At 38.2% G+C, this 19,337-nt stretch overlaps 3 protein-coding genes and 1 long non-coding RNA gene across 4 annotated transcripts; 3 read left to right on the top strand and 1 right to left on the bottom strand.

Annotated features, from left to right (window-relative positions):
* The first annotated feature begins 787 nt into the window (after positions 1-787).
* Positions 788-4,649, top strand: LOC137711519 (putative LRR receptor-like serine/threonine-protein kinase At1g74360). The gene is made up of 2 exons (XM_068450758.2): positions 788-1,089; positions 1,337-4,649. Exons 1-2 carry the CDS (start codon positions 1,008-1,010, stop codon positions 4,546-4,548), a joined length of 3,294 nt encoding a protein of 1,097 aa, XP_068306859.2. The 5' UTR covers positions 788-1,007; the 3' UTR covers positions 4,549-4,649.
* A 1,875-nt stretch (positions 4,650-6,524) lies between these two features.
* On the top strand, positions 6,525-8,039 carry LOC137710221 (uncharacterized). The gene has a single exon (XM_068449158.2). The coding sequence runs from the start codon at positions 6,525-6,527 to the stop codon at positions 8,037-8,039; it is 1,515 nt and encodes a 504-aa protein (XP_068305259.2).
* A 1,213-nt stretch (positions 8,040-9,252) lies between these two features.
* Positions 9,253-12,472, bottom strand: LOC137711694 (uncharacterized). Its single transcript, XR_015963338.1, has 3 exons — positions 12,369-12,472; positions 10,481-12,165; positions 9,253-9,573 (listed from the first exon to the last, which is right to left on the bottom strand). It is a non-coding gene; the product is annotated as an uncharacterized LOC137711694 (long non-coding RNA).
* Positions 12,473-15,358: 2,886 nt separating this feature from the next.
* Positions 15,359-16,180, top strand: LOC137711604 (uncharacterized). Its single transcript, XM_068450860.2, has 2 exons — positions 15,359-15,576; positions 15,778-16,180. The coding sequence occupies exons 1-2, from the start codon at positions 15,439-15,441 to the stop codon at positions 16,021-16,023; spliced, it is 384 nt and encodes a 127-aa protein (XP_068306961.1). The 5' UTR covers positions 15,359-15,438; the 3' UTR covers positions 16,024-16,180.
* Positions 16,181-19,337: the final 3,157 nt, after the last annotated feature.

Here is a 19,337-nt window from a genome sequence, read left to right as displayed (position 1 = left end):
TATGATGTTCCACTCCATACTCCAAACACACTTGAAAATCTCTTTATGTAGATGATTTCCTAGCATTGGAGTTTAATCAACAGGCAGGAAACGGGTCTAACTCAACAACCTTCTATATGGATAAAATTTGAGAGTATTAAGGATAATAATTTTCTAAACGGTTTTGCATCAAATTCCAAAACCATGGGTGCCCTTTCGACTTTGAAGAATATTATTCTTAGTAATTTTGTTTTGGATTAGTATTACGGTTTAATGGTATTGATCTTCACTTGCAAGTGAGAGGTTTTAGGTTAGTTTCTCGTCAAAGACGAATATAAACTACATCATTGCTAGCTCATTGACAGGTTAAGCCCAACTTCCTTCCTCTTAGTGTATACTATCGTTTGTTCGAAAAAAAAAAAAAAAAACAAAAACAAAGATTCAAGTAGAACATGCTAAACAACAAAAATGGTATGGTTAAATTAGAATATGATGCTGCTTAAATACTAATTAATTAAGAACAAAGATAATGTCAGTTCATAGAATCCAAACAGACCAACGTGAAAGCATATAGACATGGACATCACAGTATTCGTTTCTGCCTATCTTTTTCTCTCCCGAGTCAAAACCCAACGCCTGTTTACTCAAACCGGTCAACATGGGCGGCTCAACGGCCCCCAGTCGACTCTATTAGCAGAGAGTTTTTAAGCTAATCAACGCAATCAAGCAAGATCTTTCATAACCAATAATTAATTTGTAATTATAATTAAATCACTGAAATAAAATAAATTCAAAAGAAAAATTCCTTGGTCCAAATTTTGGTTTCGTGTGTGTATGTATTGCAGGGTGTGTGTCTCTTCAGAAACATTCCTCCGACATGTTCAACCTTCATACATTCTTCACCTGTAAATAAAAAAAAAATACTCTTTAATCTCCACGAACACATTTTTCATTCAATTGTAGCGCCTAATCAAGATTCAATATCGAAGTTCTGCATGTAGCGAGCAGAGAGAAAAAAAGTTTGTATCATGTACTTATCAACTTCGAAAACTGGTTCATGGCGTGCGGTGTGTTCAATATTCTTGGTCTTAGACGTGATCATGATCACAGGTACATGCTCCAACATGTTTCAGATTTCTAAAACAATCTTTGTTGTGGGTACTTTTGTTTTCCGATTTTAAATTAACCCCCTTGATCGTTTTCCGAGGATGATTTTGTTTGGATTTAGTTTTTCGAGGATGATTCTGTTACATTTAATGAAAAAGTACAATTGTGTGTTTCAAGGAGGATTGTTATGTAATTTACTATGTTGCTGGATCGACTCTGAAATCTTAACAACTTTTTTGTCTTTTCGCAGGTGCTTCCGTTGTAGTCGGAGATTCTCTGGACACAGACAGAGAAGTTCTGCTGAGCCTCAAAGCATTTCTGCAGCAAAAGAACCGCGTAAACCAAGGAATATACTCGCAGTGGAACCAGCGCAGCAGCAACCCCTGCGAGTGGTCCGGAATTTCATGCAGCAATGACAGCAAGAGAGTTAGCCGTGTTGAGCTCACCGACCAAAAAATCACCGGCGAGATTTTCCGAAACTTCTCTGCCCTTACAGCACTTTCGTACCTCGACCTCTCGAAGAACACAATAAGCGGAGCACTCCTGGAGGACTTGAGTCAATGCCACAGCCTCAGACACCTCAATCTGTCACATAACATTATTGATGGCCAGCTGAACTTGAATGGTTTGAATAAGTTGGAGGTTCTTGATTTGACTGTCAATAGATTTTACGGCGATTTGAAGATGACCTTTCCCGGAGTTTGCAGTAACCTAGTGGTTGCGAATCTTTCAGCGAATAATTTCACCGGAAGGATTGATAGCCTGTTTGATGAATGCTTTAATTTGCAGCACTTGGATTTGAGCTCAAACTATCTTAGTGGTGAGATATGGAGTGGATTCATCAGGCTTACGGCGTTTTCAGTATCCGAAAACTATTTCAGTGGCGCTATTTCGCCTTCTGTTTTCGCAAATAATTGTAGCCTGGTAAAGTTGGACTTGTCAGTAAACGGTTTTTCTGGTGCAGTTCCTGCAGAGATTTCGAAATGCCAGAGACTGATCATATTGAATCTTTGGGGGAACCATTTTACGGGGCCAATCCCGCCTGAGATTGGATCAATTTCGGGACTGCAGGCCTTGTTCTTGGGTAACAACAGTTTTTCTAGAGATATTCCTGAATCCCTTTTGGATTTGACCAGCATGACATTCTTGGATTTGAGCAGGAACAACTTTCGCGGCAAGATACAAGACATTTTTGGGAGATTCAGACAGGTGAAGTTTCTTTTGCTGCACTCAAACGGGTACACCGGTGGTATCCATTCGTCTGGGATTCTCAAGCTACCAAATGTTTCCAGGTTAGACCTCAGCTACAACAATTTTACAGGTCCTCTGCCAGTCGAAATTTCTCTGCCGAAGTTGAAGTTATTTGTCCTCGCCTTTAATCAATTCAACGGAACTATACCACCGGACTATGGAAACATTTCGAGCCTCCAAGCCCTGGACCTTTCCTTCAACAGCCTAACCGGTGCAATTCCTAGCACCCTCGGAAACTTGAGATCTCTCTTGTGGTTGATGCTTGCGAACAATTCCCTAACCGGTCCAATTCCACACGAATTGGGAAATTGTAGTAGCTTGTTGTGGCTTAATCTCGCGAATAACAAGCTCTCCGGGCCAATCCCATCTCAGCTAACAATGATTGGGAGAAATGCTAAGCCAACATTCGACATGAATAATCGGGACAATGATCGGATCGTAGCGGGATCAGGCGAATGCTTAGCGATGAGGAGATGGATTCCTGCAGATTACCCACCATTCAATTTCGTGTACACGATCCTCACTAGGAAGAGTTGTCGAAGCATATGGGACCGGCTGCTTAAAGGAAACGGCCTATTTCCCATATGTGTAGCTGGCTCTTCTGTACGGACGCTTCAAATCTCGGGTTACATTCAACTGAGTGGGAATCAGATTTCGGGTCAGCTCCCTGCAGATATTGGTACAATGCACAGTTTTAGCATGATAAATTTGGGTGTCAATAGATTCCAAGGCGAACTCCCTGCAAATATTGGTCAGTTGCCACTTGTAGTGTTCAACATCAGCAGGAACAATTTTTCGGGTCAAATTCCGGAGGAGATTGGGAATATTAAGTGCATGCAGAATCTTGATATGTCATATAACAATTTTTCTGGCACATTTCCTGTGAGCCTGAACGACTTGAATGAGCTAAGTAATTTCAACATTTCGTACAATCCGCTCATTTCCGGCACAATTCCTTCGACCGGGCAGTTGGCAACGTTCGAGAAAGCGTCCTATCTCGGTAACCCCCTCCTGCAGCTTCCCAAATTCATCGACAACTCCACGTATCCAGAAAACAAAATGAATGGGAATCCAACAAAGCCTACAAAATCTGTTGCATATATGGTGGTCTTCGGTTTGCTAATTGCTCTCTTAATCTGTGGAGTTTTGTCACTTGTAGCATGGTTATTCGGAAAGAGCCGGCCACAGCCCCCAGGATGTTTGTTGCAGGACATCAAATACCGGCATGACTTGGCCTCGAGCTCTAGCCGTTCATCCCCGTGGCTGTCAGATATTGTTAAGATCATTCGTTTGGACAAAATGGCTTTTACACATGCTGACATTTTGAAAGCTACACGCAATTTTTCGGAAGATAGGATTATAGGGAGTGGAGGGTTTGGGACAGTGTACCAAGGAGTATTGCCGGATGGGAGAGTAGTAGCGGTGAAGAAGCTTCAAAGAGAAGGGCTCGAAGGTGAAAGGGAGTTCCAAGCTGAAATGGAGGTTCTTAGTGGGAATGGCATTGGTTGGCCTCACCCGAACCTTGTAACTCTTCATGGCTGGTGCCTTTATGGATCCGAAAAAATACTAGTCTACGAGTACATGGAAGGCGGGACCTTGGAGGATTTGATATCTGATAGAGTGAGACTGACATGGCGAAGGCGAGTTGATGTGGCAGTTGATGTGGCTCGAGCCTTGATGTTTCTACACCACGAGTGCTTCCCTGCCATCGTGCACCGCGATGTGAAGGCGAGCAATGTGCTGCTAGATAAGGATGGAAAGGCGAGAGTTACAGATTTCGGGCTTGCTAGAATAGTCGATGCAGGGGATAGTCATGTGAGCACAATGGTGGCGGGGACTGTTGGTTATGTCGCTCCCGAATATGGGCAGACATGGCAAGCCACGACGAAAGGAGATGTGTACAGCTACGGAGTTCTGGCAATGGAATTGGCGACCGGAAGGAGAGCAGTGGATGGAGGAGAGGAGTGCCTTGTGGAATGGGCAAGGAGGGTAATGGGAAATGGACGGCAAGGATTCAACCAGTCTATGATACCGGTTATGCTCATGGGGTCCGGGCTGGCCGATGGGGCGGAGGAGATGTGCGAGCTGCTTAAGGTGGGCATAAAGTGCACGGCGGAGGCACCGCAGTCAAGGCCAAACATGAAGGAGGTTCTAGCTATGCTACTCAAGATATATAAAGATGAAAACATATATAGTTTACAAAGTTATTAATTTTTATACTCAGATTGTGTTTGTGTATTTCTCTCTGTGAAGAATCGAATCAAATGTGTGCATAATTAAACCAAATGAAATCATCTTCCCCTACCTTCAAATTGCAATGCATTGATCTAATTAAAAATTAAGAATAAATTGTAGCAATGGTCTCTCAATTTTAACTCAATTGGAGTAATGGTTTCTCAATTAAAAATCCATTACCATTGGTCCCTCAACTCATCAAAACGTGTAAATATGATCATTTTCATCAACTCTGTTAGAACTTCCATCAAAATGAGTCACGTGACATGCCCGTGAGGTTGAATCAAGGGGCAAATATGGAAAATCAAATAAGAAAAATTCTATCAATGGTCCCTCAACTTTAATTCAATTGGAGAAATGGTCCATCAACTTTAATCCAATTAGAGCAATGGTCCCTCAATTTTAACCTAATTGTAGCAATAGTCCTTCCAACGTAACTCATTTTGACATAATCCTGATGGAGTTGACGAAAAGGACCATAGCTACATGTTTTGATGAGTTGAGGGACCAATGGTAATTGATTTTTAGTTGAGGGATCATTAATCTAATTAGGTTAAAGTTGATAGACCATTGCTATAATTTACTAAAAAATTAATCATTGATTAATGACATGTTTACTTGCTTAAGTAATACAGAAGACAACGTCTTGAACAGAAATAAAGCATACGATATATGATCAAGTAAGTCCCCTATGAGAGAACACAAGCAAGTCCCACATGAGAGAACACAAGGAATATCCTTAAAATTTTGAAAAGTAAAACAAACGAACGAACAAATAGATTACAAACTACAAATATTCTTTGATTAATGGAAAAACAAAGAAAAAAGAACTGCCGAGATGGCTACATATAGAGACTACATTGTGACCGACTTATATGAACAACAAACATGTTATGCATAATAAACTAAACCCTAACCTCTAAATGAAAACCTAATTCTAACGTGCTAGACCCAAACCCTAAACTTATTATTTTTGGGGGAAAAAAAAAAACGTATATTTTTCCATGTCTATGAAAAGAGTATGAAGACCATAAGTATTTTACAAAAAATACATACGTATATTAATATATATGTTATACTCTAATATAGATTGTCACAATGGTCCTTCCAATTTTTTTTTAAACAAATGATAATATAATTAATACTAAACCATTTTAAATTACGAGAAAGATTAGAACATAGAACCTCAAGTTTACAAGAAAATACTCTTAACAAATTGATCTACAAGCCACTTGCCTCTCAAAGTTAATTTAATTTTTATCTTTTGTTATCTTAAAACAAAAGAAGGGTGGCTTGTAGCTCAATGACTAAAAACGTTTGTCTCTGCCACGTCTGGTATCAAACAAAACTCTTGTCCCTTTATTTACCTTCAACAGAAAGCAAAAGGAAAATCTCAACTTCCCTTTTCTTGTTTCTTATTTTAAAAAGCTTCGTCAGAACTCGGTAAGTGATATTTTTACTTTTGAATTCTTTTTATAAACAATAGCATTAGTGGGTTAAATTGTAAAATGTTAAAGAGGAGAGAAATCGATGGAGACCAAACCCGCACCAATAGAGAATAACTACAAATTATTGTTCAGCAATTAACACAACAATTCTCAACATTTGTGAAAGAGTAAAATAGGTACAACAAAAGAGAAATTTGTAAGTTGTTATGATTCAACACTATTAAAAGGGAAAGTCTTGCTTAGGTGGATGAATGGTCAAAAGATTCGTTTTATAATAGGAAATTAAAGTATATTTAATTGTATTAAATTACATAGGCACATGCCACATAACATTGTTTACCCAAATTAATTTTATTGCTTGATTGAGAAGGAATAATCCAAGTCCACCGAGGAACTTCACACTTTTCTACTCCTAAATATACATATCCTTCTTATCAGTCCTCTCCTACCAGAAAACTCATTGGAACAAGCCAGTCATCAAATTACATAACTTCCAACGACGCCATGGCTGCCAAGATCTCCTCCCCCTCCTCCTCCTACGGCAATCCCTGCCTTGATATGTTTTTCCATATAACACAAAAATACTTCGAGGATGACACCGAGCAGGCCTCACATAATTCCCGTTTGCTTAACTATCTGAAGCAACTTCTGCCCTTGGCCTGGTCTCACAATCCCCTAATCACACTCAAGCTCATAAGCAACCTCGACTCTGGAAAACTTTATGATGAAGCGTTCTTCTCCGCCGTGTTTTGGCTCCACCACAACCACCCAAAGACTCTGCTATGTAACGTTTCATTTAAAGACTCGTATGTCCTTATTGACATTCTCTACAGCCTTCTGGAAGGCCAAGACGCCTCTGAGAGGCTGCGCAGCGATCCAAATTACAAGTTGTTGCACGACCGGGTGATGGATCTTTTTGTGGAGAGGTTGAAGTCTGATATTGAAAAGTTGAAGCAGAACAAGCTGAAACTCAAGTTGAATGATGATGTTGGCAATGATATTGATGATGATGTTTTCGTTACTGAGGCTGCAGCGTGGTGCGTTAGCACATGCCCCTCGGTAACCAAAGCCACCCGCGCTGTTTTGCTGCGTGAAAGCGTTGAGAGAAGGCTTTTCTCTCCAGAATCATCAGTTCATTCAAAAGAGTGGGAGCGGCTGACGAAGGAGGTTTTGGAGCCCTTGACCAAATACTACAACCGTCGAGGCATTGTCGGACACAAGCGCTGTGACGATAAGAAGTATATGGAGAAAATTGCAGCAGGCAATTTCAGTGGCATAAAGTACGATGCTCTCCTTCCACATCAGATCGTGCTCTATGCTGAAGATGGCAGCGATATCGAGCAAGCAGCTGAGCTTCAGTGGAAGACAATGGTGGAGGGCATGCACCTGAAGGGAAAATTCAAAAACTGTTTGGCTGTGTATCACACCACCAAATACGCGGACAAGGGAGTTGGACGAAGGATGATGATGGGTTTGGCACTTTTGCTGTCTCAACTGAGCGAAGGGCCATGGAAAGACAAGGTGATCACTTTTGGTAATTCGGCCAAAGATCGGCCAATGCTATGTCCCATACAAGGCAATGATCTGAAGTCCAAGTGCGAATTTATGAAGACAATGGAGTCCGACTTTTTTGTTGATTATGAGAAGTTGTTTGATATTCCGGAGGTGGCTGCCATTGCCAAGGGGAGTGTGAAGCCAAAGCAGAAGATCAAGAAGGTGTTTGTATTTAGCGAATCCCTTAGCGGCATACAAGAGAGCCAGTGTGAGGCAATACGGAGAAAGTTTAAGGACAAAGGGTATGGAGATGACACGGTGCCACACATTCTGTTTTGGAATTTTGGGGACTTAGAAGATCCGTCGATGCCTCCAAAACAACATCCAGGGATGACACTGCTCAGTGGCTACTCCGACAATTTGATCAAGGTCTTCTTGTGCAATGGTGGGGAAGTTGTCCCGCGCCATCTCATGGAGGCAGCCCTTTCGGACAAAGAGTATCAAACTCTTGCTGTAGTCGACTGAGCTTCAACTGATCAATCCTCGATCCATTGGATTGGGGTGGTCTGATCTCAATATCGTTTCTTTCTTTTTTTTTAGTATGTTTCAGATTATTACCTTTAAATTTCTTTTGCAGGGATATCATGTTATAGGTTATATGGATGAACTGATAAATCCAAATTTCTGGTGCAGTTAGTTGCTCCATCTTATGCTTATATATATTATATGTCATATACATCTACATACATGTAAGTTAAAGACATTACTTAAGGCACAAGCAATAGCAATCATTGAATTCTAACCTTAAGCATCTGCGAGACCGATTATGAGTTGGATATAGTGTCTTGAATCGTCATGTTCTCCAACAAAAAACTAATTCATTGGAACCCAGAAAATCTATCAGTCAAAGGATATAAAACAGAAAAGAAAGCATAGAGAGCGAGCGAGCGAGCGAGAGAGTGAGCATCACCACTGTTTGATTTCAGTTTCATTTTATGTGATCGAAAACTGATGTATATGCTTTCTATATTATAAACACATAGCAAATCTGTATTAAAACAGGAAAGCAAATCTTCCTAATATGTCCTGCATTGTAAGTGTTTAATCATATCTTGCCTTTCACTCCAAGGCTCTCGTAATTACTATACAATGGCTACAGGCCATGCCAACTGAACCCTATCACTCTCGTAAACTTCGTTGCTATAGCTTCAATCTCGTTCTGATGGCACATGATTTCAAGAAAAAATAGCCCAAGGTTTTGTTGTTTTAATTGAACTCAAGAATTTTAGTCTCGACATTCACAGTTTTCCAAGATGAAAAACCAAAAACTTCTCAGATATACATTCGTTGTCCTTATTAATTTCAATAGTCACTTGCTTCTCAATTCTTCTAGAAAGCAATTAACATGAAAGAACACGCAATTGACAAACAAATCATTTTTCTTGGGTTGAATAAATAGGCTGTAGTATATGAAAAGAATGATAGTAAACTTCAGCCAAAAACAAAGAGAGAAAGATGGCTGTTTCTATCTTTTGCAGCGGCTAATGACCATTGTCTGCTGCTTGGTGACCAAATATGGGTGCTCCAATCACGACTTTTAGCGCCACATCAAACCGCTATTAAAGGTATATTTAGCGACCACTGTTGATTCGCTGCTAAAGGGATTTTTAGCCACTAGAAATTACACTTTTCGCGGCCACATAAACCGCTACCAAAGATATTTTTAGCGACAACAGAATTCGTAGCTAAAGAGACTTTCAGCGACGAAAAAAGGCCGCCGCTAAAAGTTGTATTACAAACTTATTCTTCTCCTGAATCCGCACCAATTAGATTTTTTTTTTCATACACAGTGGGAATTTGGGAATCTCCACCGGTATGAAGTTTTCTTAATCATTTGTAATTATGAATTTCACATTACATTTTTACACTACGAATTGTTTTGGGTTTCCGAGAGAACTTGTGAAGATATCTAAAGATAATCCCCATAAAGCCAATTCACAACTTCCCGCAAAGATTCTTGACTGTTGAAACGTAAAAGTTTCTCTCCCGTGCGGCCACGCTGCATTGAAAACATTGATGTAAGAGATGGAATGCCATGGAAGCAAGAATCAAAATTATAAAGAGAGAATCCACTACACTGGGGTTTAGGGTTAATGCATTGGTCAACAATTGTCTACATTGTAAGATCGTTTCTACAAGACGGCTTAAACCTACTATCAAAAGCAAGAGAAAGCATAAACAAACAAAAAATGAAAATCTTCACTAGAATGCAAATGGATGAACACTCAAACGTCCCACAACTGATAGAACAACAAATGGTGCTTTACCGCAGTGGCAGAAAGAAAAAATTCTTATGCACCCTGGTGTGGGTTTGATTTCCAACGATCTCCCTCCCCCTAACATTTAACAATTTAACCTACTAATGCTATCATTTATCAAAAGAAAAAAACGGATGGAACAAAAAAAGGACAGAATATGGCCAGAAGATTCTAAACCACATACATCCATTTAAAATGAAGAATCGCACCATGCGATTTGCACAGCTTCGTAAAGGCAGAGACAACAGTGAATAAGTGAGCCTATGTACATAATGTCCCTCGCACAGGGGAAATGACAAAAAATTAATGAAAAGGATCAAAAGCGGGACTGAAAATTGTGCAAAGCAAGACAAACTTATTCATAACTATTCGCACGATAACTTCCTAAATGACAATTGTAAACAATGATAAGATTACTGAAATTTCATGTAGAGATTAACAAAGAAGGCTCTTATATAAGTTGACAATTAAAGATCAGCATGATAGATACGGCGTGTGCAAACACAAAAAATTCTATCAACTAGAAACAATTCATTATGGAACTCATTAGGTGACGGAGAAAAAATAAACGAGGAACTGAGAGTCAGATTATATTCAGCATAAGCAGATAAAATATATGCCTAAAGTAAGTTGGAATCGAGTTCTCACTTATAAATTTTGATATCTGCGTTGCAGAGCGTCACCAGGAAGTGATAATGCCTGATTAGTGATCTCTTCCAACCTGCATTCCAGAGCCTCCATATACAGGCACACACCTGAGACCCAGTACCCATGCAACTTGGTAATATTAATACGCTGAATCTGCTGAACAAGCTCCCTCATCCGCCATTACAAGACCAAAAGGCCCATCTCCTGCCACCAATGGTAGCTGGTCCTTGATATGCCTCAGCATTCACAGCACATATGCAAGGGTTTACCTGAGCCAGTTTTTGCAATGCCATTGCAATCTCGACTGCTCATAATTACAGGCACTGCCTGAGTCTGAATTGGCATTCGCTTTCATAGTTGAGCTTCTTTATTAGTTCCAAGATATATTTAGAAACCCCGTTTGGTGCAAGGTCTTAATATGCTTTGCCACAACTTCACCATGTATCTTTAATTCCAAATGTTTTCGGTATGCACCTACATCTTCTGGGATCATTTTTGAGATCTCCTTCACCTCACTGTAGAAATCCTTCCGGATGGTTGATAGTCTATCTTTGAGTGGTCAACTGGAGAGAGCTTCTCAAATTTTATCTTCATCGCCCTTTTTGTGAACAAGACATCACCTTCGTCTTCAAATGGATCTTCATCACTCTCATAATCCCATAACCGGAGTATGAATCCACCCCAAGAATTTTTCTAGCCAAAGATTAATTTGACCCATTTTCACCAACTACTAATTGGTCGGCAGCATTGGCCAGCTTCTCAACCTCAGGCAGCTCTGTGGCATCTAGCAGATTAATTTCATCATCCAGCAAAGCAGGTGAAGTTGTTTCATTCTCGGAACCAACTTCCATGGCAGCTCCATATTCTTTGTCAGTAAGATAGGCTTCTCCATCAACATCCATGCCCGTCTCTTCTTCATCGTCAGATTCTCCTTCAAGAGTCCAGGTATTTATGGACTTGGGTTCACGGGACATCATCTTTGTTCACCAATATCACTTTCCCTGTGGTTCTCTCTCTCTCTTAGATTATGTTTCCTTTCTTCTTAACTCCAGCCACTCCTGAACTCTCCTCCTCCACTTTTCCATTTCCTCATCCAGCTTCTTCTGTTCATCCTCTAACTCCTCCTCCTCCTCCACCACCTCACATGCTGGCTTCTTCTCTTTCTTGACTGGATATTCTTCATCACTATTCTTTATCGGGCTCTCAACTCCACCATCTCTATGTACATTCTGACCTGCTGCTACTCCTTCAACTCTCTGTCCACATTCTACTTATAATCTTTCTTACAGCACTTCCTATCACTCTCCCTAGCATCATCATCCTCATCTATATCATGCGCCCTCTCTCTCTCTCTCTCTCTCTCTCTCTCTCTCTCTCTCTCTCTCTTCTCCCTATCTTTCTCTCTACTCCACCGATGACTATCACTTTCCCTATCTCCTCAATGCCGCTTCTCTACATCGTGCCTCTCAATCCTCACAATAATCACAAAACTTGTCTCTCACGGAACAACTACAATCACAGTCTCTCTTATCTCTATCCTTACCCCTACAGCGTCCCTTCTCTCCAATCCTCTCCTTTTCGCCATCTCCATCTCGAAAACCACTAATCCTCTTCCATTCTCACTCCTTAATAGGTTTACATTTACCTTCTACAACAGCAGTTCCTCCTACAACAACAATATTCCCCTGCAATTCACCAAACAAACAAAAAAATTACTCCTTTTTCCGACTTACATACAATTGAGACCAACACAAATAACAGGAAACCAATTTAGACGAGAAAACACTAAAAAAAAAAAAACCCTAAACCCAAATCGAATAAGAAATAAAACAAATTCGTAAATTATTTGTCAAATTGAAGAAAATTCGACTCGGAAGAGTTTGATTACCTGATTGACACAGAGAAGCTCGTGAAAAAGGGGGAAAACGCAGAGTTAGGGTTGGGGCAGATTGATTTATTTGCCTCCAAAACCCAAAATAAATGAAATTGATCGAAATTGGGCTATGGTCGGTTATTTTGTTGGGTTACTTAATTGGGGCTTTTTTTTTTGGACTAACGTTGGGCCTTATTTCTAATTAACAATTTGGGATGTGTTTGTTTGCCGTTACTAACTTTTACTGAACTAGACTAGACTAAGAATTAGTGTAGTCCAGTGTTTATTCACAAAAGGGATTAACTTTAATAACATTAGGTGGGACTCGTATGGACTAAAGAGCTCTCTAGAGGGGCAAGAAGTGGAAGGTCAGAGAGGAGGGAGATTTGACTGAGGTTGAAATTGGGAGAACAAAGAACGGCAGAGAGATAGGGGTGAGATGCAAAGTTTGATAGAAACAAAGAATATAGTAGAAAGGAAAGTAAATTAAAAATAGTATTTTGTAACATAATATTTGATTATTTTTTGTTTTTTAAAGTAAAAGTAAATTAAAAATGATAAAAAAAATATTTTGGGCTTTAAAAATATTTTAGTCCGGTACTAAACCAAACACTTCATTATTCTTATCCTACTTAATCTCTTAAATTAGTTTAGTCCGAGAAAATCCGGTGCGTTTGTGACAGGACGTGAGATTTGAGGCTGGTTTGGGATTGTGATGACTTAAAACAAAACAAAAAAAAAAAAAAAAAAAAAACCGGTTGTCAATGACAATAAAAAAAACATAGAAAAGCAGAAGTAATGTTTACCATGCTTCTAAAAAAATGTTTTTTAATTTCAACGCATAGTAATCAGTGCCCATTTAATAAAATTTTTAAAGGATAAGTAGACCCTCACATATTTAACAAAATTACAATAATTGCCCCTACATTATTCTCTTTGACAATTATTATATCACATTAAATATTGTATCATTTTTAGTCATTTAACATATTCACATCCATTTAAATTTTTTTTTTGTTGCACATCAATTTATATTAAAGTTTACTAAATACTCAGACGCATTTTGACATTTTTTTTCACGCATACAAGCTTGGTGTTATGCTTATGATTTTCAAAGTTTTTTCATAGGCTCAAGGCCCCAATTTGACTTTTTACTTTAATTTCTTTCATCGGGTTTGATTGGAGGTTGGTGGCTCCTATGGAGTTCAGGCAATCTGTTGTTTTGTGAGCTTTGAGGAGGAGGGAGAAAGAAAATCAAAGAGGCCTAATGTTTAGGTTTAAGAAAGAGGATGATGATGACGACACCATACCAGACCTACACAACGGTAGTCAGTTGTTCACCACACAGCAGAGTAAATTTTACAATTTTGCAAGATCAGTATAGTATTTCGGATTGAGATTTTTGGGTCCTTCTAGGCTAAAGTTTTGACCCTGCCACTGCCTAAGTGGTAACGAAGGCTTTACATTCACTCTGCTTGTTAAGTGCATATGGATTAGCCGCTAAACATGTTATCAAATTTTTCAAATTCCATTTCATATAGATAAGAATCTTAAAAATCGGTATTTTGAAGTGGGCCAGAAGAGCAGTTAGCGTCATATTAAGCTACAATCAAGCTCTAATACCAACTGTGACCTCAAGTGGGAGATCGAAAATTGAGGAATACAGATTCATCTTAATCCTCTAGCTGCGTTGTGTGCATCATCAGATCAATCATCACCGGGAAGGAAACTAGTAAAGCTGCTTCTACAAAAGCACTTGTGGAAACATGAATCAGAAAATGACAGAGTCCCAGAGCTGCCACTAGATCATTCCACCCTATAGGATTTTACAGACAGCGATGGCGACACCTTTGGAGGCACCTCCTAGGAGCTGAAGTTTAGTTAGTATGGCAAAAGTTAGCACAAGTCGGAAGGCACCTAGGTGGGCACGAACGCTTAAAGCAAAAAAAAGCTTTGTTTCCTTTCACACTTTTTTTCTGCAGTGGCAATAGCTTTGCTAGGTGTATTATTTTCAACTTAGACTCAATTTCCATGCTTAATTATAAAGCAATGCTAGTGTAGCGTGACAAATGAAATTAAATTTTTTGTCTAGAGATGTTTTTCAAGTTCCGATACTTATGTCGGAAACCGTCCACGCTCGAATCACAATTTTTGGTTTCATACAAGCAAAACATAAGCAATGGTGTGTTTGTGTTGATTCCATAAAAGATTGAGAAGCCAAATCTTTTGTGATTCTTATGAAATCTAAAGAAACAAGCTAGTAAAACTTACCAATATTGTACTTGGTGGAGATAAATCCAAAATGTCAAGGAACAAATCTAAGGAAGATTACCATAGCCATAGCCATGGGTCGGTGGATTCTTGTGTGCAAACTAGGGTGCATCTCTAGATCAGTATTTCACTCATTACGTGATGAAAGAGATATTTCTATTATTATAGTTTTGAGTCTCTCTCATCACTTGACACAATATTAATATATCTCATCACGTAACGTAATGAAATCACTTGTCAAGTGATGAAAAAGACATTTTCGTAATTGCAATTTTGGTCTCTCTCATCATTTGACAATACTAATATATCTCATCACGTAGCGTGATGAAAGAGATACTTCCTAAATGTTATCTTAGATTTTGTCTCATAGTTAGTGAGACAAGTGATTTGGACCAATTGCTTCCCGTAATATTATGGAAAGTGTTATTTGCACTCCAAAAATCTTATTCTACACTTCTCACAAGTGTATTTTTCTTTCCTAATATAGAAAGTTTGAAGTGTAAAATGAGATTTTTTGAATGCTAATAACAATTCCCAATATTATTCATATATAAAAAAATTGCAGGTGGGAAATGAGTGATTTCATGTCATGGATGATAAGATTGAGACATGTTTTGTCCCTTGCCTGAAATGATTATTGTACCGAGGGGAACATTGAAGTGGCCCGTCCACTATACCAAATTGTGCTTTTAAAACTCTCTCTCTCTCTCTCTCTCTCTCTCTCTCTCTCTCTCTCTCTCTCTCTCTTTCTTTAAATTTGGTTGTGCTGCATGAGAGCCAAAGCGTGGAGGTAGGAAGATTAATTAGAAGAGAAATGGCGAGTTCTCATGAGCTTACAAGGAATGGCCATAAGGATGTTTCACTTCAAGAACTCAGTGATAGGCTTGCTGAGTTTGCCCAAGTAAGAGGATGGGAAGAATATCACAGCCCCAGAAATCTCCTTCTAGCACTAGTAATCTCTCTCACCCATTTACCATCTTATCTATTTACTTACGTTCTTATATGCACATATTTATTTTCTCATGTGAGACGTGAGTTAGGACAGCTGACCAGGTAGAAAATGAGTTTGTCGGCTGCATATAGATTGTAGTAGTTTAGAATATCGTCTTATCAAGCAGAAAAAAGAACTTACACATGGCATGTGTTTGTGCAGGTGGGAGAGGTTGGAGAACTGTCTGAAATTTTCCAGTGGAAGGGTGAAGTTGCAAGAGGGCTGCCTAACTGGACTTCTGATGAGAAAGAGCATTTGGAAGAGGAGCTCTCTGATGTTCTGCTCTACCTGATTCAACTCGCCGACGTCTGTGGACTTGATCTGGGACAAGCAGCTCTCACCAAGATTGTCAAGAATGCAAGAAAATACCCCGTTACGAATAAAACAACAGCTTCCACCACCAACTAGCTATAAGATCAAAATTAAGAACCACCTCTATATGTTTGGACTCATGCTGCTTATTTTTAATTAAGTTGATCATGTAAATTACGATCAAAGTTTTGTTTAGAGAGGAATCTACTTCCTAATCCTTCTTAATAATATATCTACGCATGACTTTTTTTTATTTTTTATTTTATATATTTATTTTTTTTATACAAGCGATATTATACACTAAACTTGTTTAAATTACGTAGAGCAGGGCGAATTTAAGTGCAGAGAGTAAAGCACACTAATCTAGTCAACTTAACTAAAGTCATGTCTGATAAGCAGGGCTTTAAACCCGAGCGTGCCAGGTGGACCAATTGGACATTGTTGTCTGCTAAGCAAGACTTTAAACCCAAATGTGCCAGGTGAACCAGTTAGACATTGTAGTCGTCATTTTGTTTGATTGTTATTATATACCTTTGTTAGGATTAATAATCTGCATTGCAAAGACGATGTATTTAATCAGGCCATTACCTTAAGTTTAGCATAACAATTAGCAAGCTAGAAATTTTATATTTTTCAATATGTTCGCGATTTCCTTCTTTAGCCAAACGGGGTGTTGGTGCAACTTGACAAAATTGGTCCTTCTTGGGGTCATCTATGCTTTTTGATAAGGGCCAACCATTCAAAGTGGAGGGGATATTATATAGGTTAGGCTTGCTTATGATCACATGGATATGTCTACCATGGTGTGATTAGTGAAAACAAAGAGATAATGATCTTATCCGATATAGTTAGTGTGTGGTGGGGTTAAATTTTAATCAATTTTTATTGTTGTGGTGGTATTCGAAACTAATAATGTAATGTCATGTATTTTAACTTTTTCATGTAACTGTGCATTATTAATTTAAAACACCATTATAATAATGTGCTTGGTGTAAGTAAACCTCTCTGTTTGGCAAGAGCCAAGCCAATCATCAAAAGTGGAGCAAAAATATAGGCCATTGGCCATCTTCCTAGTACTCTAATCAAAAGGGTTGTCTACCATCACCAAGTTGTGATCATTGAAAGCCAGAGGGCTGATGAAAACTTTAGCCAACAAAGTTAGTGTCTGGTGGGGGAAAGCTTAGGGTAGCTAGTCCCACTTCATGCCACCTTGCTCACTCACGTTAATCTCGTTTATGTTAGTTCTTCTATCCTTGTTATTGACCTCATTTGTGGTGATGTGAGAGCTTGTTATTTGGTGGTCGCACAAGTCATATTGCGTGGTGTTCTTACTAAAAAGTTCTCTGATGTGGTGGGGTTTTCGTTTGATTACTTTCTTATCCAAAGAGATACAAAGCTTCAAATGCAAAATTAAAATGTAAGTGTAAAAGAAAAGGATTGTAAAAAAAAGTGCAAATACATAACGAAAATTAATTTGAGTGATAAAGTGTTCAAGAAAAGCCCAATATGAGAAGTCATGGGCCTTCTCCGAAGAGATACAAAGCTGCAAATCCAATATTTTTTAGGCTTTTTAGTTATAAATGTTTTTGAGGTTGACATAACTTCTTACTTTGATTCCTGATAATTAAAATCGATAGATATGGTCATTGAGTATGTCCATAATAAATTAATTTGGTCATTCTGTGAAAAATCTGTCAATATCCTTGTTAAATTATCACGTGAACGACCACATGACTATATTTCCAAGGTATTTTTGTCAAACAAACCCCTCCACTTAACGAGGATATTGACTTATTTTCACTGAAGAGCCAAAATAATTTTCGATGGACACACCCAGGGAACGATCCTATCGATTTTCATTCATAGAGACCAAAGTAAAGGATTATGTCAATTTCAGACACTATTTTTAACTAAAAAAACCTATTTTTTACTTGCTCCTCAAATATTTGCGTACAACTTTCTTTTGCATTACCTATCCAAACAAATATTCTTTTACGTTGACAACTTGAGAATACTAAAACTTTTCTAGCCATAAAAAATTATTATCGACACTTCGAATCATTTCATACTCCTTTAATTTTCTACGTATTAAGAACAAAGAATGAATATTGAAAATGTCAGCAACCTCCAAAAATAAAAGCCAAAAATATGAGATTGCTTTGGGCTTGAAAAGACTATTTTAATCTTCACGGCAGATGTAAGAAAGTGAGACCCGGGAAAGCGACATCCAAAGAGGGACAATGTAGTAAATTGAGCAAAATCAAGGGGCAATTTTGTAATATGCGTAAGAAAAAAAAATAGTGAAATAAAATTGGAAGATCGAGGCCCCAGAAGGTCGACATCGGGATTGGACGGAGAAAAATACAAAGAAAAGGACGAGGGGTCCCACCGGAGAATTTTCGCCGCAATGCGTACATGCTGAACCAATTTTATACGGAAGATTCTATTTTCTCCACCCCCCTCAATTGTAGTTTATTTACAATTTAGGCTCATAAGTTTTTATATTTTCAAAAAGGTAATTCATTTCCTTGGCTATGGTTCATAAATCATGGACAAGATGATGAAGAAAAATAAAACTAAAATAAATATGTTTTGGGTTGGAAATTAGAGGACCACCACCTTACTAATCATCAACAAGATATAGCTATTTGGTACGTTTATTTGCTATAAGCAACAATTTTAATATCAAATTTTAAAGTAAAGAAATGTCAACTCATTTAGGCTTAAAATTTATCCACAAGTTTTACACATTGTTCTAAAAAAATTCCCCAATTAATCTATAAACGTTGAAATTAAAAAAGAGCGCCCACCTAATCCACCTAGACCTGCCTAGGTAGTGACTTTCACTTAAACAAAAAATAGAAAACTTTCATTTTGCATTTTATTTTTCAATAAATTCCAAGAAACTTGTTTAATATTTTTTTTCTAATACTTTATAATTTATATGTCGTTTCATTTTGTAATTTAAATATCGCATATATAATTATGTATTTTTAAGCATAAGTAAATATTTATTTATATGTCATATAATAAATTTAACTAAAATCTAAAAAACCGCCAAGACGCTAGGCTCTTACCCAACAAGACGCTTAGGCTAGTCTTTTACTGGCTGAGACGCCTGGGCGCCATGCTACTTTTAGAACCTTAGTTTTACAATATAAGCGCTTTGTCACTTTTTGTCATGAGGAGGGGGTATTATAGTTTCTTTGCGTACAAGTTGGTGATATCATATGACCTATTTCGAAGAATATTGACTTCAAACAAACAATTTTCCAATTAGCATTTAAAATCAAGTATTTAGTGCTTGTTTTCCCGTTGTCAATGTCATGCACCTCTTTCAAAATGAAAGCCAATTATTGTTACAATTTTTATGACACATATTTTACAATTTTTTATTGCATATTTTAGTT

The sequence above is a fragment of the Pyrus communis genome, chromosome 6, assembly GCF_041283825.1.
Source record: "Pyrus communis isolate YQ-2024b chromosome 6, ASM4128382v1, whole genome shotgun sequence".
In the NCBI taxonomy this organism is placed as follows: Eukaryota; Viridiplantae; Streptophyta; class Magnoliopsida; order Rosales; family Rosaceae; genus Pyrus; species Pyrus communis.
The sequence above is the reverse complement of the archived record's forward strand: the minus strand, read 5'-3'. Positions and strand labels throughout refer to the sequence as shown.